The sequence below is a fragment of the Strongylocentrotus purpuratus genome, unplaced genomic scaffold (genome assembly GCF_000002235.5).
Source record: "Strongylocentrotus purpuratus isolate Spur 01 unplaced genomic scaffold, Spur_5.0 spur5_scaffold_5, whole genome shotgun sequence".
Lineage (NCBI taxonomy): Eukaryota > Metazoa > Echinodermata > Echinoidea > Camarodonta > Strongylocentrotidae > Strongylocentrotus > Strongylocentrotus purpuratus.
Window position 1 is genome coordinate 12684066 of NW_022145611.1, and position 26085 is coordinate 12710150.

The 26085-nt window shown below is 36.7% G+C and overlaps 1 protein-coding gene across 3 annotated transcripts in view; it reads right to left on the reverse strand.

Moving 5' to 3' along the window:
• LOC577346 (serine/threonine-protein phosphatase 2A 56 kDa regulatory subunit delta isoform) overlaps positions 1–26085 on the reverse strand; it is a 46232-nt gene that overhangs the window by 13854 nt on the left and 6293 nt on the right. For 2 of the 3 annotated variants that reach the window (XM_796932.5, XM_775327.5), the window contains exons 3-9: positions 21024–21177; positions 16557–16756; positions 15005–15115; positions 9166–9258; positions 2419–2549; positions 2009–2068; positions 1243–1351 (exon numbers count right to left, since the gene is read on the reverse strand). In XM_796932.5, coding sequence (XP_802025.1) covers positions 1243–1351; positions 2009–2068; positions 2419–2549; positions 9166–9258; positions 15005–15115; positions 16557–16756; positions 21024–21177 — 858 coding nt within the window. Of the gene's footprint in view, positions 1–1242; positions 1352–2008; positions 2069–2418; positions 2550–9165; positions 9259–15004; positions 15116–16556; positions 16757–21023; positions 21178–23825; positions 23942–26085 lie in introns of those variants that run through there. The other variant, XM_011670321.2, reaches the window with a different exon arrangement.

Below are 26085 nucleotides of genomic sequence, written 5' to 3' on the forward strand. Positions count from 1 at the left end.
GTACATGTATAGAAGGCTTTAATACTGATACAATGGATGTAGAACCAAAACAAGAAAGACTAAGACCATGAGGGTTAATCATACAAGAGACAAGAAAGAGGAGACAAAGGCAGAGAGAAGAAAGATAATTAGCTAAATTGAGTGGGATACAGCATAAAATGAGTTATAGAGAAGTAGAGACACACACAAATACAAACAAATTGAGAATAAGAGGATGAGAGAAAGAGACACAGAGAGAGAGAAAGAGACAGAGAGAGAGACACACAGAGAGAGAGAGACACACACACACAGACAGAGAGACACACACACAGACAGAGAGACAGAAAGAAAATGAAAAGAGAAATAGAGAGAAAAAAGAGAGGGAGGGGATAAGAGAGCGAGAGGAAGAGAGGGAGAGAGAAACATAGAGGGGAAAGACAGAAAGCAGAAAATAAGATCACAAATTGATTAATTTGGACCATCAAATTGGAGCCACCATGAGAGAGGATGCTAAATTAGGTCATTACACATGGAATACAAAGTGGACATGGCAAATATTTTTCTCCAATTAGGCCAAATAGAGCATGCTGATGACCTCATTTGGTCGTAAGGCCTTGGGGCCACGCTCAGACAATTTGAATACTTAGTGGAGGAAAATGAGTAGATGCTGTTTAGCAATTTACTTGGGGAGTTGGTTGATGACATGGGAAAAAAAACGAGGACAGACTAGTGACTGCGAGGAGAGCAAAGCTAAAAGCTCTACTCAACGTAATACTGTACCACTGAGAGTATGAAACAATATTATGTTCTCTAATGGCAGTGTCATCTCATTATTGTCTCCATATGTGCAATTTACACAGTATGCTGAATGTGCTACTATCCTATCACACTTACGAATGGCTTATCTTTTTTAATAGAAACTCAGGGTATTGTTCCAAGTAGACTTGAATATGTCACTGAGTGGAAAATGAGTAATTTGACTTGATGTAATTGTCTCCCCTAAGTAAACCGAACAGGCATAGAATTAATTTACACTGTACAGCCCATTAAACAGACTTTGCTCTCTAGCTGCCAAGGGTTATAATAATAATAATAGCTCACATTCATAATGCGCCTAATACTTTGTTTCTAGGCGCATATTAGTACATATTATTACCCCGGTCATTGGATTCAGGCTTACCCGCAACACAATGTATGCATATTCTCCACTCCCTGGGGAGCATTCCGGTCAGTCGCCATTTACATATACACGCTAAGACTTACCTGCGGGTGATAGACACTAAGGGACTTGGCTTTATGGAGTGGCATTAGGACCTTCAGCAGGAACGTCTTGTGCTCCTCCTTCAAAGGTAATGCAAACCCATTGATGATGCTGGTGGGAAAAAACATTGACAAGTTATTCTATCAGTTCAAAATTAAATTGCAAAAGATTCAGCGAGAATTGCTCCCTTCTATAGTTCTACGGCAAAAACCAAACTTCAGCCCTATTCTTGCCATCCTCTCCATCTTTCAAAACAGAACAAATCCTGCCAGAGGAAATGACAGATCATCTAAATAGCTGAACAAATTCTGAGATTGCAGTTGACATACAAACATTGTCTTTACCTTGCAATACTTAAATTTGTATACAAGTACCAGAAAGATGTGAATAGTTTGATTACATTTCAACCCTAACTGGTTAATTAGGATTCTGCTCAAGTTTGCATTTTTACTCTTGGCTTCGATGAAATTTGATGATCATTCTCTGATGAGTGACCTGATCAATTTTCCAATGCAGTACAGTGTATACTGATCATCATTAAACAGGATTTCTGAAAAATAAATCTTGTCCACTTACATATCCAACTCAATGAGTCTTGCAATGTAATCAAATCTTCATATTTACAAAATTAAATCTTACTTAAAGACATGTTTAATTGTTAGAAATAACTTTATTCCAACAGAAGGAGAGAAAGAAACAGAGGAGGAAAACAAGAGACAGAGACAAAAGGGATATACATGAAGGGAGGAAGAACATCATATGACTCACCTGCCCAAAATTTCTAGAAGTTCTGCAATGCCATTGTGGTGCTCTGTTTCATACACAAACCTGAAAAAGAAATATGAAAATCAGAGACTTTGGTGCATACATGTACTTAACAGATCTTCTTATGGATCTATAAAATTGCTAATGTTCTAACTTCACCATAATCACCATCACCATCATCATCCCTTTCTTTCAATATATACTCATAATCGTGATCATCATCACCCCTTCTCTCATCCTATACTCATCATCAACATCATCATCATTCCATTCCCTCCTCTCACCCTGTACTCATGATCATCATCATCATCTTCCCCTTCTCTCACCCAATACTCATCATAATCGTAATCATCACCCTCCCCCCCCCCCCTTCTACATTGAGGATCATATATGTGTGGTTTGAGTGCACTAACCTGTAGAAAATGTTGTTGATTTGCTTGCGTATGTATGCCCTGAGACCTAGGAACTTGCCGTAGATCCTATGTAACGTTGTCTTGAGGAAATCCCGCTCCCTCGGATCTTCACTGTCAAATAGTTCCAAGAGCTGGAATGAAATATATGGGAGAAGAATAAATTAAGCTTATTATAAAATAACAAAATCCTCACCAGTTGAAATTGGTAAGGTTCATATTCACATCTGGGAGCCCCATTTTAAATTTCTATAGAGAACCAAAGTGCTAACGTCATATTTGCTCGTTGTCCAGTTCACCGTTTCTAAACAACAGAGCCTGCACATGAGGTGCACCGCAAAATCATTCAAGCAAAAGACTGGAGCAGGGCAAATTTAGTGTTTGGGGCTGGTGTGATCACCACACTATTTTTAGCACATGGGCAGAGGGACCTAGATACAGGGTATATACATCAACATATACATTAGCTTTGGCAAGCTCAGAGAAAGCTCTGGCAAAGCAATAAAATCATAAATATAGCTCAGAATAAGCCATCAGAAAATTTGGAAAATATGAAATCATGCCAAACAAAAGAAAAACATTTCTTTCTACAAAAAATGTAAATTAATATTTATGACAAGGTACCCACTTTCCACAAGGCAGAATCTTGGCATTGGTTAAACAATAAAAATGTACACAATTTCTTTTTACAACGCCATAAAAAGGATTGTATTTCCATTAGCATGCTTGGTGGTTACATACACTAATGATACATACACTGTACATCATGTACAATGTAAATGAACATCACATTCTCATTAAAAATCCACCCACATGATAGCAGTTCCCTATTCTTCAAGCTGTGAAGACATTTATCACTTGCAATTATGCATAAGATAACCACCATAACACGTAATTAATCGTTAAATGAAATGTCAGTGGTTACACGAGCTCTCACTTTTAATAAATAAGAGTTTGCTATGTCTTTAGACATCCACGACAAACAGTATCTTAAGAAAAAAATCCTGACATTTACCGGTACTCATTAATATCTTAAAGTGCTCTTTCGATTTTCAGATTGTAATGTGGTGTAAAAGTTGAATATAGTCGATGAAAAAGATAAAAATGAAACTGTGCTCGGGCATACATTTGAAAATACTTCCTAAGTACTAAGACAGACCCTCTCCATTGGTTTTATTAGTAGTAATAAATAAATAAACCTTCCCATTGAGACTCAAAGCAGGAAAATTCCTTTAAAAAAATAGGAAATGTTTCTATTCTTTTTTTTAACGTGAATTTTACAGTCCTATTTGTATTGGAACCATCAAATTGATGGAGAGTGGTTCAAAGCAAGAGCTCAAGAACAAACAAAAAATCATTTGGGCAGCTACATGTAACCTATGTCAAATATTACAAGGACCCATAGCTAAGAACTCTAAAATGGGGCATTCCCCTTTAAATACAGCTCACTATGATATAAGAGGGAAAGTCACCAGGTTGAAACAGGAGTTTGGGCTTCAAATTTATTCAAATTCTTCACATTTAATTCATTCTAATACCTGAAATTCACACAAATTAACTGATGAATGCATTCCATTGTGTCATATACACCAATATACACACCTAGGCAGTGAACAACAACTCGACAGGGTCTATGTCCTTTTCTACTTTAGAAAAATAGTAGCAATAATCTATGTAAGATAACAACTCATCAATGATATACATGTGTAATTATTTGTCTAAAATTGAATCAGATTCAGTTTTTACAACACTAGGCTATACACTGATTCTGTGAAAGTATGAAATAAATAGAAACCAGCCCTTTTTATTTATTAATGATCAAAAGAGTCTACAAATTTCTAGAGAGCGGGGCATATCATACAAATCGTCGCTGTTTTCACGAAGTGACGGTAGTGAAAAAAAATTGCATTCACTTTGCATTACGATTTTCCTCACTACCGTCACTTCGTTAAAACAAGGACGAAATGAATATACATGAAGACCTATTGTGTACATTGTAGAAGCTACAGTTTACTACTCAATAAATACTCTTTCCTGTTCAGAACTGAAACAATATTATAATCATAAGTAGAAGAGTGTCATAGAAAGAGGCCTTGCAAATTAATGCTGCCATTCAAATGATAGTTTCTTTGGCATTGATGATCTACAAAATATACGTATCTGTAGTACTTGAATTCCTACAGGCAAATGGCAATTATGCAGTATTCATATGTTTAAATGTCTTCTCTTGTATTTGAAGAGGACTTTTCATTCTTATTCTGTATGTTCTATGCAGATAACGAACATGGACAAAGTTCAATACACAAATTGTGCTCTTGAAATAGAACTTAAAATGACTTGCGGGTCAACTAGCCAACCTACATGTACTCACATAAAATAAATCACTCACAGAGGTTGAGTCTGAAATAAGGCCTTACAAAAAAGATTGTATTGCCTTTTAGGTGCCAAAACATGGGTCGGTCGGTTGGAAATACTTTTTTTTTCTACTTTAAATATCAAATAATAATATGAAGCAAAATGAATTTCATGAATGTCAGGCTTTTTGTCAGCTATTTTGTTAAATAAATGTCAGAACATAAACACCTTGTCCTCTTAGTGTAATCAAGCAATATGAAACATGTTCACATGAAATGTAAACAGCAAATTGAGGATGAAACCTCTTGCATCAAAGGCTCATGGTCATCCTGACATTTACACCAAACATACATCTATACCTTGCTCCCAAGAAGTTACTCAACGACATCAAAGGACGGATGACGATCACATTAATTTATCGCCATGGCGACCCATCTTGCCCAGCAACCCTGAATTTCACCCCAAGATTGTAATCTGCTGATTGAGCAGAGCTGGCTGTGAGGCTCTCCATCTACCCTTAAAGGGAGGGATAGAGTTCAAAATAGCTCTTGTCATATCCTATCCTAACAGTACAAGACGTGTATTGCAAATGAAATGGAATTTGTGGTGTCAATTTTCTGGAAATTCTGTATCATAACAAAATATGGAACTCTTTCATTGTTAATTATTTTAATGTAGCATTACGTTATCCCTCATTTACATAGTCTCTTCATTAGAATTATTACCAAACTATCCACCCCATTAAAGGTAGTCTGTTCCTTTTGGAGGCTGAAAATATAAAATTATATAAATCGTATGGTAAACAAGAGATAATACCAACTGAAAACTCCTCTTTAAAAGATTTGAACTATAAATTGCCTCTATGTGGAATTATATCGAGTGTTGGGAATTTTCAGAACACACTTTGAGAAAAGTACGCCTAGAAAGTAGTCTGATTTTCAGACCCTTGTGCCGCACAGTTGTACGTTTTGTGCCGAGTAAAGACTCGATAAGTTTACTTTTGGTCAATAAAGAAGTGGGTCATTGATGTGTATAAATGATAATGTACCCCATACAGCTAATTTTATCTATGTTACTAACAAATTCAAAAAAGTCAGCCAGTCACTCAACAGTGTCTGACAGTGAAGTCTAGAGAGTAAATGGTTTCCTTTGGATAACAAGGTAACTGTTAAGTGATAACCGTTAAACTTTTAAATCTTACAGATAGGACATATGTGACATGATTCCTGCAAAGTTATACAGAATTTGATGTTGGCTGCAAAAGGGATACACTGCCTAGTTAAGCTAGTTATGATAGTGAGACTGCATAATTTACTTTAGTCCAAAAAAACCAGAAGTTACAAATTATACATGCCATTTAATAGCATTTACCCAAAAATTGAATTTTCACTGAACTGAGAACTACTGGGAATTTCAAAATTCTGGAGAGGTCTATAATTTAACACATAACAAGTGCAAGATACATTTGGTAAATTCAAATGTAAATTTTAACCCAAAAAGGTGATAAACATCACCCATTGTGATTGCTTGATTTCAATCAATGGCAAAGAAATGCACATTTCATTTCAATTACTTGCATACAGATATACCTACATGTACAGGATGTATATACCCCCAGGCTAATGAGGCTATACATTATTATCATGTTGACTATACAATGATACACGAAGATACCTATGGATCCCTTTACCACTAACTTAATTGTAATAGGCAACTCCCATCTCTCAATTGCTTTCTAATTCTGGGGCTGTATTGATCTCAGGGTTAAACGACTTCATCTACGAGAATGCCTTATTGATTGAGTATCTATAGAAAGCTGTTTGGAGACCTAAGTTGTAAAGGCTTCCCTTTGGTTTGAACGTAGGCAACAGTTTGAATGGTCTTACGAGACTCCTCATTCAACACTGGTAAAATTAAATCCTTGCTCTATGATAACAACAAAAACACTCACGTTTATTCTAAATAGCAAGAAATTTGAAGAAGTTATCCATGTTTAAACGGAAACTACACGTTTAAGATTTCATTTTTAGAGGATATGTGTTGGTACACTACCCATGGCCCACTCCTAATGATGAAAGGATAGGTTGGTTTTGGACAGTGTACATGTGCAGAGCTGCCAACCTTGTGCGACCAAAAACAGGAATCATGAAGGCAAAAAAAGGAATTTCAGGCCAAAAAAGGGAATTCACAAAAACGAAACTTACAACCACGTGCGACACACTTCCAATGCAGAAATGTTTATTCATCATGCTGTTTTTTCTATACAAGCAGGGGATTTTTGTTGTTGGTTATTTTGGTATTATCGGCATTTCATTTTTTTAAACAATATTTTTCTCTTCAAGTATGTTTTAAAATTAATTTTCTATTGAATTTGTGATCAAATCAACATTTTAGGGCAGTTGTTTGACGTGTGGTATGTAAAAAAAATAAATAAAAAAAAAAATAAAAAAAAAAATAAAAAAACATTTTATGAAGAAAAAACGTAATACCGTAATTTGGAGGAAAAAACGGAGTAATTCCGGCAAAAACGGAATGGTTGGCAGCTCTGCATGTGGAGTCTGGACTTATAATGTACTGTAATGCTGACATGTGGCAGGCTATAGCATTTTGTACAGTACTTGATGCACATGAAGGATCTTTAATTTCTTTCTGATATCACCCTGCTTAAAATTACTTTGCGATTACTAGGCTTACATACTGTATAGGGACCTGAACATATGAACAAAACCGAGGCCAAATTCACCACAAACCATAAATATAAGGCCCCTCTGTGGAAAAAATACTATGATTTATTGGATCCTAAGATACATGTAGGAGACCTTTAGACGCCGGATGTACAGGTGTACATGTAAATTCCTGTTGCTTATAACTCATGTTTTATTTTATTCATAATTCTCAATAGCTAGTTAAGTTCAGGGTCTTCATGTACCAGTATATTTTTATGTCACAAGACTAGTGTAAAAAATATTACTTTCTACTTCAGAGAGTCCTCCCAAGTTTTCAGATCTAGTGCTAATTAAGTATATGTTGGAGTTCCTGCTGATTTTATTTTAAAGAAGACCACTGACAAAAATTATTTTTTAATTACAAATTACAAAGATAACAAGAATAAAAGTATACAGGACATGCATAGATGGATTTGAGCCACATTATTTGCTAGCCTGAACTTGATACAAGGAATTTGTACGACTCTTCTTGAATACCCTGGTGCTCAGTCATCCATGGAAGCAACTTTATGAATATTGAATGAGGTATCATTTTACAGAATTGTAGTCCCTCTTTACTATGACGTACAGTGTACATTTCAAAGGCAAAGGTGATATACAATTTTGACACAAAGCTACCAAATTTGAGTATACTTTTTGGATACACAAAGCAGACTTTAACCTCCTTCTTTTCACTTTTTGCCTTCTGTAATCAATCACATTCAATGCTGCATTATAAAAGGTACATGACAGCTTAAATTGATTAATTGATCTGGTACTCTAACATGTCAAGGCATGCTAAATAAGTAACTTTATTTGAAACTCATTTTCCTTTATAAAAATCTACCTCATTAATACGTTTGGCAATGATAATGGATGCCACTCAATGATAAAAGGCACAAACAACTCTGTCAAAGTATATTTTTATCAAACAAATATCGTTTCCACGGTAACAAAGGAGAGTACGTGTTGAATGTGAACAGTGAGGTACATTTGCATGATTTGTCAGACTTTCTTGCACATACACTGTAATCGGTTCCTTGGAATAAAGGAAACCTCAAAACAAAAATGACAAGGGGAAATTGAATTGAGAAGATATTGCTGTACTGCAGTAATGAGGAAGATGTCTGGTTCAAGTGTAAAGACAGACTCGCTACATGCACTTTAAAGCATTCTCTGTATGTTGAAGTTGATAATTCATAGGCATTTTGAGTACTGCCAAAGCCTTAGTCAAAATGAATCCATAAACTTTGTACAAATAATGTGATTAAAGGGTTGTAAAAGAAATCATTAACTAAATATTTTATGAATTCTATCAAACCTTGCTTGTGAATACCACATTTCCCTTTCTTCAAAATGATTTTCCAAAACCCATTAAAAGTTATTAAGGACAACCATTTTGATGTATTCCAAGAAATATGTTTCCTATTGCCTGCCTTCATAAAATATTAAACATGTTTTTGTAAGTGTGTCCATCAATACAACAAGATCTTGTCCGTCATAATGACTAAGAGTAATTTGAACAGTAAATAGCATTTCAAAAGAGGAGAATTGTATATGTTCATGGTTATTTTGGATGTTTTTACCACCACAATAACTATTGATCAGACATTTACAAACAAATGTACTTAACACACTTCATAGATAAATGGTTTCATGGATACTGCCTACCGGTACTTGTTTCACTTACCGCCAGAACAAATTTCTGATCGATGTACTTCTTGGCTACGTTGGGTTGAAAATCTGGTGACTCTAGAAACCGCAAAAAGTATTCATACACAAGCTGTCAAAAAGAAACAAATAAGAGGAAAAGGTAACTTAAAATAATATCTCAAAGAACAGTTGAAAACTCCCAATTGCAGAAGAAAATCATACAACCCACTCCCCGCCACCCCCCCCCCCCCTCGTCACACACAGCAAAAGCACTCTTTTTAAAAGAATATGTTCTAAAAATTGTCACTCATGTTTTTCTCTTTTTTTGGGGGGGGGGGGGTGGGAGTGATTTAATATATCGTTGGAATATAGTAACAAAAGAAACATAACGGGACTATTAAAAGAAAGAGTGATGAAAAGAGGAAGAGATGTACAGAAAGAGAAAATGAATAAAGCAGAATAGCAAGAGAGAGATTATGAACGAAAGAATGTGTAAGAGAAAGGAAAAAAATAAGAAACACAATAAAGTGAGAAAAGGTAGTGTAAATATGGATGGGAGAAAGGGGAAACAAATTTGAGAGAAAGGGAAATAGAAAACTGAGAGAGTGTCTGAAGGGAAAGGGAAAATGAAGTGCTAAGAGAATAAGTGCGGGGGGGGGGGGGGGGGGGAATGAAAGAATGTAAGAGAGTTTGGAGAAAACTAAAAGAGTGATGGCACATTGAGGAAAGAGAAGAAGAGTTGATAGAGAGCGCTCAAGACAGAACGTAAGAGACAGAGAGATGAGAAACTGGGATGAAAGGGCAGAAGCCGGGTAATCTTCTGTGAACTTTCACTCGCATGCACATGGACTCTACGCAAATCTTTTTTTCTTCAAAGATCTCCCTCGAGTGTTACAATCAATTTTCTCTGATGCATCGGATTTCGGTGAAAACTGTTACGGCCTCGATCCCTTCATGAGCAAATCAATTGCTGCCGTGTTTCCTTGCACAGGAAAACAGATTTTGCTCCTGTGGACACCAAGCCTGAGTTGTACACTGGAGTGACTGGACACTGGATTCTTTAAGACCAGTTAAGAAGTTGGTTTATATCTGATATTGCGATTTAGGTCTAAACTTCTGTGTTTAATCTTAAACTTAAAGTAACTAACAATTATGGGAAAGGATAAGAAACTGATGTTGACACATACTACAATACGATCTAAAAGGCCCAACATAACATTCTAAACCACTCATCACAGTTCAAACAACTTAAAGCCCCACCGCACTACTTTGGCCAGGAGGGATCAGACCTCCCTTCATGTTCACCGATAAGTGGTTTTCTCATCGAATAAGCTCTCAATTAACATAAGAAAAAGAAGATCATGGGGGACCAATGGTCACCGATTAGGCATCAATGTTTGCTTTATAGAGGGCACAAGTAGCTATAAGTAGTGCAGTGGGGCTTTAATATGGCTTTCCTGTAAAGGAATAAAGAATCTTGACATATAAAATTTGATCTTCAGCATTAATGCCTGTATTAAACGTGAAATATTGCCACATATACTTAGCATAAAGATTTGTTAGGAAAGAGACTGTACATTTCAGATTGCTGGAAATTCTGTTTCAAAGGCATGGAAATAACAAAAGGAAATAAGTTTTGTCGTTCAGCAGAACTTTTTATACTCGCTAAAATTAAAGCACCATTTCAATTTTTTTTAAATTCAATAACCCGGAACTCTGAATGGAATCAACAAAATTGAAGTCTAAATAATCTTTGTAAAGATGTTGCTGATACAATTTTGATCACACAAACAGAATCAAGTTCCTACCAATTCAAAACAGAATGATAACACAGAAGGAAATTATAATCAATGCTAAGCACTTGGTCATGCAATTGATAAATTTCCTTCTAAAGATAACTAAAACTAAATTTATTGGGTGAGGGTGTCAAAAATATGATTTACATCAAAGTAAATGGGCAGTGGATTTGAGCTAGCTTGAGCTAGTAATGAGCGTATGGACTCAACTGAGTAAACAGTGGCACGTCTGCTGATCAGATTCACATCAAAGATCTATTTTAAGGTAGCTCCAGGTTTTTTTTGACAGGTAATCCTAATGGATAGTAACTGTCAATAACAGGATATCAGTGACAGGGCATCCACGTTGACCTGACATTACATTGTAGGAGGTTTCTCCACTAACTATAGACCCCAACATGTAGTTCTCTTACTGTCACAATACTAAAAGAATCAACCTTTTTCTAAATGTATCCATTCCATTAAGATATTTTAATAAAATATTATTATGTGCTAATGACCATCTTACACATAATATTTTTATTGGAAGTGGTTGAAATGTATAATACTCCCGGCCCCCCCACTCCGGGGTTGGAATGACCGCATGCGTGTTACCAAAATGTTCGGTTAAGGGGTACTTTTCAAGCACCAAAGTCCAGCTCGTACATACCGTTATTAACGTTGTATAAACCGCCCTCGTGTATTAACCTCACCCCTCTTTTTCGCCCTAATTTTTTTTTTTTTTTTTTTGCCGACTCTGTCGGCAGCAAGCCAGGTCCGTGTTAAAAAAACCCACGCGGGAAGGCCTTTCATTTAACAGTGAGGTGCAGCTGAATGTGTAAGATCATTAATGTAAATTAAAAAACAGTAGAGGACCTAGGATACAACCTCGTGGTACACCATGTGTAGGAATTATTATTATAAACTACATATTGAGATCTATCAGAAAGATTACCTATCAAACCAAGTTGACAGACAAATTTGAGTGTTGTTCTAGTTTCCTAGTGGTGAGTCAACACACTGATTACTGAGCTGGGAGACATTGCCAGGCATAGCGCCAGGTGGAGGGGCATAAATTAAAACTTTAATTTTTTTTTTTTGGTGTGTTTTGTATAAACTGCACCCCCGACTTTGAATTTTTTTCGGCGGCAAAAAGGTGCGGTTTATACACCATTAATTACGGTACACAAAATTGACTTTACACACTGGACTCAGGGGGTGTTTTCAAAAGGAGGGAACATGCATATATGCGTACCCTAAATAACACTGAGTGGGGGGGGGGCAGGATCATACTGTATCTCCAATTAATCTACAAAGACACCCTGGGTATCAACAATTTCTTGCAAAATCATTTTTTTTTTTTTAGAGTTAAATGTATCACTTACGATTTGTTCTAATGAGTTGATTGTGAGTAAACTGATTATAACGTTTTGGATGCAACTTTCTTCAAAGCCCCCCCCCCCCCCCCCAACACATATCCTACATGATCTAACATACCTTTCTTTACTCTTTCATTGAATGTGGTATGTTCAATGTACAAAATGATACCCTAATATTGGAAACAAAATTAAAAACACAAATGTGCTGAATGCTTTATCCCAGCTAACCATCATGTAGGAATGAATGTTTGTTCTGTTTGCCTTTATTTTGTTTTCGTGTATAGATATGTGCATGAAGACAGGTACGGTAGACATTTTGGATTACAGATCAACATACAGATTTGATTTGTGCACTGTTGCTATGTTGGGCAAACATTTGGACAAGCTTCTGAGATTGATGAATTAATTGCTGTCTTTAAAATCTACAGAAAATTGTCAATGCATCACTATAATAGCCTGTGCAAGGTTTGCAGTTCATTAAGAAAGATGGGAGGGAGGAACTAGTTAAAATTATATCTACTTATGAGGCCTGTACGAAGAAGATATTGAAATTGGAATGACAAACACAGACAAAAACAAATATAAACAAACTGGTAACAACAGAAATTAGGTAAAGATGCTAGGTTCACTGACATTACCTAATGTAACCTCCATACCTATAAATCAATATACCTGCATATTTGTTTTAGAACAGTGTCTGTCATTGAGTGTCTGCCATTAATATTGGCACTGGTCATTTACAGTCAAAGTTAAATTGAACATAAAATATTACTGCATGCCCAACCACAGAGCTTTTATGGCTCCAGAATTCAATACATTTAGAAATTGTTATTTTCTGAGAAATAAATTCTGAGTTCAGCTATCAAAGATATTTTTATCAAGATGTCAAGTGATGTCATTGTACGTTCATTCCTTAATGCAGATTCTAGCATTCTTTCCCAAATGCATAAATGTAGGCGGGAGCCTCAAATTGTAAATGAAAACAATAACTTGATTCTTGTCAATCTGTAGCCGCAGGCATTGACTCGGCCCCCTATTGGACTTCACGTTTTCAAGAAAAAAACAAATTAAAGAAGCATCCTGATATTGCCTTGGAAGAGATTTGCACATAATGCTATCAAGAATTACCACTGCCTTCCTCCATCTTGTACTTAGTCTTTTAACAGACTCATATGAGACAAACTTTAATGGGAGAGCACTTATCATCACCCTTCAGCCTCAAATCAAAAGGATTTGAAATGTGAATTACTGGAACGCACACTTGATTCTTCAGCAATGTTAATTAACACAGAAAAATTTAAATCCTTAGTCTACTAATTACACAAAATGTCAACATGAATTATTTCTGAATGAAACTGAGAAATTCACTGCAGAATGGGAAGAAGTACGTGTCTGTCAACACGAAGCAAACCGCTCTTTAAATGAGTTGACTAACTTGGCTACTACATAAAACATAGCATTCTTTCAGAATTGTTGTTGTCAAAATAAAATGAAGTATAGGATTTGTCTGTCATTTCTACTTCACATTATCAATTGTACATACATGTACATGTAGGCAGTGTTAAATAAAAGGGTTTGTTTTGCAAAACTACTCTTAATTCAGCAGGAATCAACTGAGCCTAGTCTGAATCCCTCAGAATATTGGAGAGACGTAGGAAACGCTTCTTCTATCCCTAAAACAGAGGCTATCTATTCTAGTAAGGCTTAATATGAAGCCTCGGCTAATGAAGTGTACTGATGCATTCCAATAGAAGATTAAGGAAGGGAAATGATACCACACGGTCATAAAGGACAGAAGTCAACAATTGTGATGGGAGAAGACGATCCAGAGTTCTTTCTTAATGCCTAAGATGCTAAATGCAATAAATTATTCACACTGGTAGTATCTCTCCTACTGAGATGTACGAGTAGTACTAGATCTAGCCAGATGGATCTGTTTCTCAGCAAGTGACTAAAAATCTCTCTTACTGCTCAAGTGGTAAACCCTATCATTAAATTTCATTTTTCTGAAGGTTTGTAATTCCGAAATGGACATTGTTCAAAAGGTTCATTGCTCTAAAGGTTCATTATCTAAAGTTTCGTAATTCTGATAATGAAATACAAATGTAGGGTTCATAATATTGAAAATATAAGGCTCGTAGTTCTGAAAATATACATGTATGTGGGCTCATTTGTATTCGTAAGATTCATTAGTCTGAAATTTTAATAGAACATTACATCATTTTGTTTATATCACAAACTTGCAGCTTACAAACTTTCAGAATAATGAACCCTATTTCATTTTTGAAATTATGAACCTTTGGATAACAAAACTTCGGGGTAATGCAACAAATGTTAAGAATTATGAACCCATTTTATTTGTGCAATTATGAACCCCCTAGTATGGGAAATTCTTGTTTCATAACCATGGACCTTTAAAATTACAAACCTTCAGATCAACAACTGCCTCCCATTATACCTCATGTCTCATTGAAGCGAGAAAAAAAAAATCATTATCGCTTTGCTAAAACCAAAGCATAATATATTTTTATACAAGAACATACACTGTACATTGTATGGACACATAAATTACAGAAGTAATACATCTGTAAAAAAAAAATATTACAACTGCAGTCAGAATATTGTCATCAACAATATCTGCAATATGCCTTTCAAAAAGTGGCAAATTGAGAATTGTTACTTTCAGTGATACCATAAAAGATAGTGAGAGAGGATGACCTACCTGTAAATGAGGCCAAGCTGCTTCTAACGTTGGTTCGTCTTCTTCCGGGTCAAACTCAGCACCGTGGGGATTGGAAGGGGGTGGCAACGTTCGGAACATGTTGATTGCAAACTGGAGGAAGAAGAAAGGAGATTACCATCAGACTCCCTCTCTAGATGCTCCTCGTCGATCGAGATAAGCATCCATCTCTCTCTAGACATTCTTCAAGAGCTTTCTCTCTCGCTCTCCCCGTTTTCATGGTTTCTCTAAGGTCCTCTTGGGCATACTTCAACTCATAACATTGGGGGTGGATTTTCCATATTAGTGTTAGTGGTATACATACATGTACACCTGGCAAGCTATTTTTGGTGTGGTTCCATGCAATAACAATATTCCATTTCCAGAAGGGTGGAAACTAATAGCACAAGCGTACCATAACAGGTGAATTGAAATGTACAAGATTCAATTCATTTAAGTTTTTTTTAAACTGTAGAATAACACATTACCATAGCTTTTATATTTGTTTTTTGCCTTGTTTTTTTTTTCATCAGCCAAAGTAGGATTCCATTTTTCACCAATGGATATGTACGGTACATGTACTTTGTGTAAAAAATAATTTTATGTTTGCAGGAACTCTTTTAGAATTTGGCATTGTCCAACTACCTCTGACCTCATCATACTGGATCACACAAGAAGAAATTTCACAACACTTAAAAATCATATTATTGATCGGATCAGAGGTCCCACAGATCACGGACTATCATGTGCCATGGTTTCAATATCTTTGCCATTCAGTAACAAGGTTTATCCTTCCCTTGCTCACTACCACTTGGCTCTACCCAGTCGGCCCTACCCAGTAGGCCATTTGAGAAGGGCATTCAAGCGGCCCCCATGGAAAATTCATTCATATGTTAAGATCATCCTTCAGGATGACTAACATAAAGATATTGATTGTCTTATCATGTATAGTATGCAAAATAGGAAATATCAAATAGGCCTATTCTTCTACTAGATCATATGATTCATCTGCCGCCATTAATAATGCAGATTATAAAATGGCTCTAGTATTTTAAGCAAGCGGCTCGTTGCACAGAGCGGCACCAATCTAAAGAAACCTCGCGCGTACTGCATTCACCGCTATTGCACTCTGGGACGTGCGTTATTTGTATAATATTGGAATTGATATTGGCCGATGCACCAGGTGCTTATGGAGATGTACAATGTCCCAAATGGTCAACCGTCTAATGCCATTTGACAACAGGCCATCACAACCTTTTATCTATAGGTTCTCAAGTCTCATTCACACACGGGGAAGTAAACCGCTTTAAATAATGTCATGGCAAATAACATGAGATAACATTCTTGCACTAAATGGTTTTCAGGATATCAAGAAGCCAATAAACGAGTATGCTGTGGGACTTTTGTTGTTTGTAGCTGTTTCCTTACCTCTAACAAATTGCCTCTTGTCATTTACTTCAACATAACCAAAATTCCTGGCATTTAAAAAAAAAAAAAGCTGGTTTACTGCCTAAAGTCTGAATGGGTCCTCAATGCATGCATGTATGCCACTCACCATTTGGACGGCCTCGGGGTAGATGGCTTCCGTGATGATCCCCCTCTGATGTGTGACGTACTCCACCAGTTCATTGAGCGCGGCCCTCTTCACCTCCTTCCATTTGAGATCGCTCAGAGGGTCTGAGATGAAGTCAAAGACTACGCAGCATTGCAGCAACTTCTTGGAGAAGAGATCCTCTCGCTCACCGGGGGTAGCATCTGTGAGAAATAAGACAATATAAATACATCCATCATAGTCGGACATGCTTCTGGTGTTAAAATGATCAATTTATAGCAATGTCTGGGCTTTGTTTAGTGGAGCAGAGGCAATATTAGCAGACCAATAAAACAAGTCCAAGCATCTGTGAAGAGAGAGAGAGAGAGAGAGAGAGAGAGAACACCTACGGTATACATCAAAGTCAGAAGTCCCTTGAGCTGAGGTGATGAACATGTGGTGTCAAAGTGATATTACCTTTGATTGGGGTGTGGAGAATAGAACAAAAACTATATTAGTAGACAAACAACACCAGGAAAATTAAGAAGAGAATTTCAAATAATTCAAAGAAAAAATATATTTTAAAATTGTACAATAATGAAGAAATATTAACTACATGTAACCATGTCTATTTGGACGACATCTTACTACATGTACATAGTGTGAAAGTTGGCAGGAATAGACCTGCATACAATATATTTCCATCTGTGTTTCTCTGCCACAGCCCTGGATACCAACTATTTGATACACCTGCTATGCATAACGACATTTCAAATTCTCTATGGATGGAATTCACATTGCATAGTGTACACTAAGTTTTGTTATGTACATGTATGCTGTAATGCAGGCCTCTGCTTATGCTTTTCAGATGTCAAAGGAAACTTTTCTTATAAAAAGTACAAGAATGCAAAAAATGTATAAACAGGTTCATTGATTTTAGCAACACGTTTTCAAAATTTATTCAAATCTATGTACACATTTACCTAAGGAAAAGCTATTATATTCACCTGTTAGGTTATTATATTCAGAATGCACATTGCATACATTAGTTGTTTCTAGGTCAGACAAACATGGACTGTCCTACCAAACAAGTCAAAATTTGTATTCTGACTATTTGAAGTACAATTGTTGGTCACAAGTGAATGAAATAATTTGTAGTATTCAAGGCACTTAATAACAACAACAACGCAGTATGCATTTAATTTGATTAGATTATGAAAATAGCCAATTAGCATTTGCCTAGATCATTTTCACCATGAATTACTCTACTCAAGAAACAAGATGTCACTGCACTACCATGATTTATATCTTGCAATTTATGAACTAAAATCTTTAAAAAGGTGGATTCAGGGCTAGTAAAAAAAATGCACATGGGCTTTGATAAGATTGCCCACTGGTTTTCTGCCATCAAGCCTTGATCAAGGCCTTTAGATCATCACTTCTGCAAGGCTGATTGATCCAGGGCTATTTTTGCCAGCGACATCCTACTTTGCTTTTGATAATGCTACAAAATTTATGCAATCTAACTTGATAGGGGAATGTCCCGCAGTGATTGACAGCATGGAACCTATCAAAATTAAGTTTATTTCTGTGTCTGTGTATTTATTGATGAGCTTCCCCACAATGTACATTTACATTGTAAATGTATGCAACTTTACAGTAAAAATTAAAAAGGCTATCTCATATATATGTGACATAACAGAACTTTACTTTCATTATTCATTTACATATACATACATGTACAAGTAAAGTAAAAGTCAACCTGTTAAAAGAAAAGGTAGGCCCATGATACAAATACAACAATTTTTAGCCGGCTAAATCTGCAAAGCGGTGAGTGTGGAGATCTACGCATGCAATACGACCGGTTCAAACACTGTACGACAAGTTGCATAGATAGAAGTGTCACCAGGAAATATATCTTACACATAGAGTAAACACTAAACAGATCATAAATCATGACAAATAAGTTCGGCATCAGATATATTAGAAACACTAACAATAGAGGCAGTGGAGTAAATATAGTGTCCATTTAATTTAACCAAGTGCAGTGCCTTCTTAAAGTTTTACTCAAGTATCTCCAGAGATATCCCTTGCACTAATACATTAATGCAATTTGATTCCAAACATGAATCGACCCAATCAGTCATCAGTGAAACAACTACTGGTTATCATATTTTCAGTCAAGGTTTAAAATATACAGATTTCTAAATTTTAAAAAATCATGGGAATCCGAATGAAACTACATGTACATGTAGTTTTACATCGTATTACAAGCAATCAGCGCAATTGTTTGACACATACTCTTCCCATTCTCAGTAATATATTTTGAAATGTCTATGTGTCCAACTGCATCAGTTAGCACTTGTTCAAAGAGTCAGATATTGTCATTGTAGTTGATAGTTTTTACTTTTGAAAGTTTCTTGCCCAAATTTATGTTAGGTTTATAGGACGTAAATGTACTAAGCTTGATTCAACACATTATTAGCCACATTATTAGCCACACAATATATACATGTAGTTTTCTTCCCTTTTACATCAAGGTGCATGCACGTCCTTAATGAAGATATTATTCCCAACTATGCATCATACCTACATGTATACTCCCAAATATAGATCCAGTCACAAACAAGATGATCTAATTCTAATCTCTAATGGCAAAACCCATAAAAAGACATAAGTCGCTAGCGCTCAAATGTCAGGGGTCTTTCACAGGCATCCGTAAAGTAGCAGCATTATTTCCTCTCCCCTTTTTCAATCTCTCTAATCGACAACATTTCTAAGAAACTTGGATACATGTACTTCTCTGTTGTTTTAAACAATGAGATTTAAGGAAATACAATAACAAATGTCCTTCAAAGATCAAGCTAAAGCTGAACATAGAACATAAATTTGTCCACTGTTTGTGAAGAAAGAATTTATTTTCAACTTCTAACAAGTTTCAACACACAAAAAAACAAACATGGAGCCTACATGCACATGTATATGTACAAGTTCCAGATGTACATGAACAAGATTATAAATACATGCATCTGTCTGTACTAGAACGAGACGTACAACTGTACATCACATCAGTACAATGCACGCAAAGTTCTGCTCATATGGTAATGGTGATTCCAGAGGGATTTGAATGGGATCCTCCTCTTGAAGTAAGAGCCTCCAATTACCACCAATAATTGCCAGCTCGTCAGCGAGCGCTCCCAGGCTAGATGCTGAGTAACTGGGTCAAGGGCTAGGTCATTCCAATCACATAAACAATGCTCTCCTCAATCAAACTTCCAAGGATGTTTTCCTCTCATGTTCGATTGATTGACTTCAGACAGACAGACGGACAGACAGACTGACTGACTGATTTCTCCAAGTTATGGATCAAGTTAGACATGTACAAATGTAAATCTAGGCAACTTGTAGTAGAGCAAGTCTATTAGAAAGTAATGAAAAATGTAAATGAAAAATTTAGTTCAAATAATGTCCATCTCTATCTAAGCAGTTGCCCTTGATGAATGACACTGTGATTCATACAGACTAGAACAGGCTCCCCCCCCCCCCCTTGCCTACAGAAAAAGGGAGAGACCCACATCAAACGAAAAACACAAACAACTAAAACACGAACCATACTAAAGACAAATATTTCAAAACAAAAATACATAGAAGCTCATACATCTTTTCAATCCTATTAGCTTTGACATAAGGTATCTAAAAGGTTAAGCTGGAAATGTGCCTTTGCAGACATCAAGATCCATGGACATAGCTTGCATTACAATGTCCGGGAAGAAAGAAAAAAAAATCGAGCACAATTCCTAAAAATGTACACATCTACACTGCAGTAGGCCTACATGTACATGTGGGGGGAAACAAACAAAAAAACAGCACCTAATGATAAACAGGAAAAGGAACTGATTAACAGAAAATACGCAGAATTATATCAATTTAATAAAAATGCATCTCTTCCATTTCATTTAATTTGTTACATGTACAAGAGACACATGTACATTTATACATGTAGAGTTCTAGGTACAGGTACATATTTATACCCTGGTAAAACTGACAAGATAACACAAGACCAACCGCAGAACAACAATAGACCGGACAAAAAGAAAAATATGTATGAATTTCCCAAGATAGCTAATAACTTGATTTCTGTATTTGATTGCTATCTATGGGGTCGGCCTAGGAGTGTGACTTGGGGGGGGGGGGGGGGGGGGCTTCATTTAAGTTTCATGTTCTAAACTGTTCTATAACTATCATTAACATCAAAGGAGTCTGAATTTTAATGTAGGGCCTACATATAACCAAAGCTTAAATATGAGGACTTGAACCCTAAATGCAAATTCTTCAGGGTTCATGTTCATTAAAACCTTACTAAACCTACCTTTCAACTAACTACATGTATGTAACCTATTTAGTTAGCCGCAAACTAGCGTTAATATTAAGTTTTCCTGAACATACATACACCTGTAGGCTCAGAAGTTACATTATAGTATGATCAAATACCTTTGAGAGGTGGGAGCTTTTGAAGTTCTCTGTTTTTGGAGATGTTGAAACGTGAAGAACCCTGCCTCTTGTCCTTCTTCACGAGGGGTCCTGTGCCTTTGGTTCTTGTGAGCTGCGTTGGAGGAGGTACATTTCCAGGTCTGTGCTTGCCTCCCTGTGAAAAAACAAAACATTGTCATCACTCATGTGCCAAAACCTAGATGCAGAAGTGTGTCATGAATTCACTGCTGCACTAGTGTAAAAGAAACACTCAAATTAATGTAAACAGTAGTGAAATGTACAAGTTAATTGTTTTCAGAGCTGACCACCTGTTTACAATAGACCATACAATACCAACATTGGAGTTGCTATGTCAGGAGTTGCTATGTCAGACGTGATGTAGCATCACCAGGAAAAGAATGTGGAGGTATTGTATGAAAGAATGCAATTCACTTGTGAGCATGTGCTGAGCTGGGGGAAGTTACATACATTGTACCACTACCTCTTGTTAGCTCACTAATGATTGACAGATGATGTCACAAGATGAATGAGATCTGGAGCATTATTTTAGGGTGGAGCTCAGCAGGTCTGAGGAAATTGTTCTAAAAAGTATTTCAAAATCTAAGAAATATATTTAGATCTTTGAATAACAAAATATGAGTTGTCTGCAGTCCTGCACATCAACAGGAATCAACTTATTTGGATGTCACCTGACCTTTAAATACTAATGACATGTACACATGTACAGTGTAGTGGATTTCTGCCACTCTTTCACAGGCCCTGTAATTGTATTGCATTAAATGATTCCATGAGCTCAAGCTAGAAAATAAACTGGCGTGTATTTCTTCTTTTGTAAGGGCCAACATCCACAATAGGACCCCATGTTTTACTCATACCATTGCACAGCATTTCTTTCAAGCAATGCAAGTGCATGCCTGAAATAGCAACAGCTACATGAAATGCTTCCATGATGTCATGCTAGGAATTAAACTGTGTGCAAGTCTTTTTGTTTGTGTCACATTCCTGTACATATGCAACCTCCACAACAGAACTATTTGATTTACAAACACCTATGCACAACTGTTCCCTTCAGAAATGCAAGGACATGCCTGAAATAGCAATGGTTGGATAATTATGAAAAAGATTTTTTCTCCCTTGCTTTTTTTTCTGCGATGCCATTGAGACCATCTGCACCTTCATGTTGAGAAAGCAAGTTAACACTAAGAAATCTAGGCTAAAATATGATTTGCTTCAATTCCTTGTTCAGATCATGTCGCATTTCATGATAACAAAAATATATGTAAGTCTTTCCTTTCTACAAGTATGAAAGAAAGCAAAGAAAATAATGTCTACTTTTCAAAACTGACGCGTCCACTGGCCATTCTTTACTTTGAAATTCACTCAACTGCCTCTTAATAAATCTGCCATGGTAACATGACGTAGTGACAGTCAGAGAAGCTCAAGTATCTTTACAATTAAATTCATTAGTTTCATAATGGGTTGACAAATCTATATTTTACAGGAAACAGCATACATTTGCGCAGGAAATGATGGTAGTCTGCAGCCTACACGTACATTGTGTACATGTAGTAGGGTTTATTTGTAAACGCACACATTACATGTACGTGCAAAATATTCAGGGACATACATACATGCATGCATTATCTATTCATTCATACAGTGGGGAAAGATGAAAAGAACAACCCCATCACACAGTCCCCAGCCCCACTTTTGACATCACTGAAAACATAGGAGTACAGTGTTGAGATCAGTCGCCTCTGTATGATGTACATTATCTAGAAGACCATTTCATCATGGCTTCACGTACGCAGTTCACAATTTTAGCCACGCAAGAAATTCTTCAAAACCTCTTTAACATATTATTTTGATGTACAGTATCTGCTACTCAAAGGCTCAGAGCCAAAAGGCTGTTTACTTGTAGAATTGAACACACAGACAATTTCAAGCGAATATTAAAAAACAGGGCTCAAAGGCTATGGTTAGCCTTTTCAGATACACTGTGGGCCTGCATTACAAAACATATCCCCCTGTTCCGTAATATTATTTTTATTTGGTTCTACTGAGAAAAAAAACTAACTGCTACATGTATGTCTAATATCTAATAGAATTTATCCATAGTTGTAGATCTTTCTTTTATATAGTGTGACTACACATACATGAACATGACCATTTCTGTCTAAAGTTGCTTTCCTACTGAATCAATATATACATTGCAGATGTATCTTAGCACACTTTTCAAAAGATCTGCATTTCTCCACAAGGCATGATGCCAAACTTCTGCCAACTCTCCACATGCATACCATTGTGTGCAAGTGGAGCTAACGATCAGAACACGTTTCCAACTTTCAATCCAATTACGGCTTACTTCCTTGAGTACATTTGCAACAGGCCCGCTATATCAAAATTTCCAATGTACATCGTACTTGGCCTATTTGTAGAATGACCCACATTGTAGGCGTATCAATTTGTCATACATGTGGACACTGAAAACCAAAGACATACGGTACTAGACTGGCATATAATATTTAAGAACCACTGTACTACACATGTACATATACATGTACAGTGTAGGTCAAACTAATCAGTGAATTCAATAGCCTGTCCAGTATGATTAATACAGATCAATTATTTTGACACTTCCTCCTAGATCTAAATACTTCACTTGTATTCACTGTCTGAGGCATCCCGATAACGTACACGAGGAGGAAGTACACTGTGCATGTACATGTGGTTCACACCACTGGTCTCATCCGATGGGGCTCAAAGCAGCCCGGCCCAGCACCACTGGGAAAAAAAACTTACGATTAAGGCCGAAATCCACTCCCCAGGCTTCTTGCGTGACATGGCGGTGAACTCCCGGCTCCCAGTCTGCGTTTGCAGTCAAGGCCCAGCCGAGACCTGAACCACCGGCCAACTAACTACGCCTGCCTGGTAGGCTATTGATTACAGGAACTGATACCCTCACAAACTAGCAAATTGTATAGAGACTCGGTGAGAGAGACAGGAGGAAAGAGCAAAAATAGTCCAGTTCACTTTCCCTCTCTCTCTATCTCTATGCCTCTCACATGTTGCAATGTAACGAGAAGTACCACAAAAGGAAATGGAAAACACTCCTCCACCAGAAGTGGCAAATGTGAAACTTCTTCGTGGAAATAAATAGTACCGGTATGCTGTTCTATTTGCTATTCTATTCTATTTACAATACTAAGTCCAGGCTGTTTTGAGGATCTAAACAAATAATCTTTGATCAGCTACTCTAGCTAGAACAAACCTAAACCTGGCTATCAAATATTGAGCTACAATGTAAGTTCAGCCAGGCAGAGCATGTGTTTAGACCTCAGGAAGATGACCATAATACTACTCTCTTCTACATGTAGGACTACATACATTGTAAACATAACAATGCTTAGAAATTGATGGCATGCAAATAAGTATCTTAATCATATTCCATTTTTAACACATATTAAATAGATTAGGTGTACATATAACACAATTATGAAAGCATGTGATATCCTGTCTTTCTCTCCTATTGAAAAACTCCTTACAGAGTACAATATATGTATACCCTGTTAATTGATAAATGCAATTAAACATTGGACTTTGGCAGCCGTTACTCATCACCACCCTCCATTAACTAGGTAAACACCAGTGTGGCCAACCATTTATAATGAAGACATCATCTGAGTCTTTAATACAGCTCATTGCATGCAGGAAAGGTTATAAGTTTCACAGGGTATTGACGGGATGATGAGGCATGTGGAGGCTACTCGCACGTGCATGAACATGTATTGTGGGCAAACAACACTGCCAGGGTTGGTCGGTTGTTTTTTCCCCATGCAATACACTGTAACCACTGTTTATTATTTTTCTTTTATTTATTCAATCACAGATGGATTTCTTTCTTTCTGTCAAACTGAACTAAGGATGAATTGGTTTAAACAACTGACTGGACATATGAAATTCTTGTGTAAAATTAATGCCCTGCCCAGCACTTTTTAATTCTTGAACGGGCTGATGAAAAATAATTTGCGTGCTTTCTCATTCTTTTTAAGGACAAATATCCTATCAAAAATATCTCCCTGAAAAGGAATGATCTTCAAATGCATTTATTTGAAATGTCATGGGATAAAGCTGAAGTTTGGAACTGTCAGACATGTGCACATGTAATCCGATATGTATTTCTAATGTGCAATGCATTTGACTTTCGGCAAAACAGAGTAAAAAAAAATGTCACTTTAATGGGGGGTATTTTTCATCGCCATCTAACTTCGGGAAACAGGTACTTTTTTCTTTAGACAGGACTCAAGGCCCTCAGGTGGGACCCAGGTACCCAGTTTTTGGTCCCAGTCCTATATGTATATTAGTACAAAGTACAGTACACGTAACCTAAAAATTCATCATACACGGGTACATGTATAAAGCCTAAGCTGCTTCATTAAAATGAAAAAGTGAATGTTGGCAATACAATAGGTAAATGTACATGTTGTACAGTTGCTAAAAGACAGAGACGCCAAGTTCAAAGATCGGCAATGCGTGACATTTTCATGATTCGGCACGTGCGAGGGTATAACACACGTATAAGGTATAGCGTTTTTTCAAAATCTAGCACGCGCGTTGTGCGTAAGAGCATTTTCAGACCCTCGAAATGCGTGATGTCACGCCTAATGCGTGATACTTGGTAGCTCTGAAAAGATGTTTTGCATTTTTTGGCCAACCAAAATACTTTTTCTGACATTTACATGTACAATGTACATCATACACATTTAAAGGATGCCGCCAAGAATACAAAACAATGCTTCCCGTCCTCCAATCGTCCAATACTATTTGCTCAGGTAGGAGATTGCTAATCCATGCAGCTGCACTCACAATGGTAGAGGTCAAAATAAGCCAAATACAAACACATCTATTTGAGCCCTCTACTGTTTGACATCAAATACATTCAATCTACCAGTCACTGCAATGCCTGGCCATAGACGTCAAGGTACTGGTGCCATTATAATCAGGCTGTCAGATCACCACATGTAGGCATGGAAAGGAATTGCTTATGATTCATAACTACATG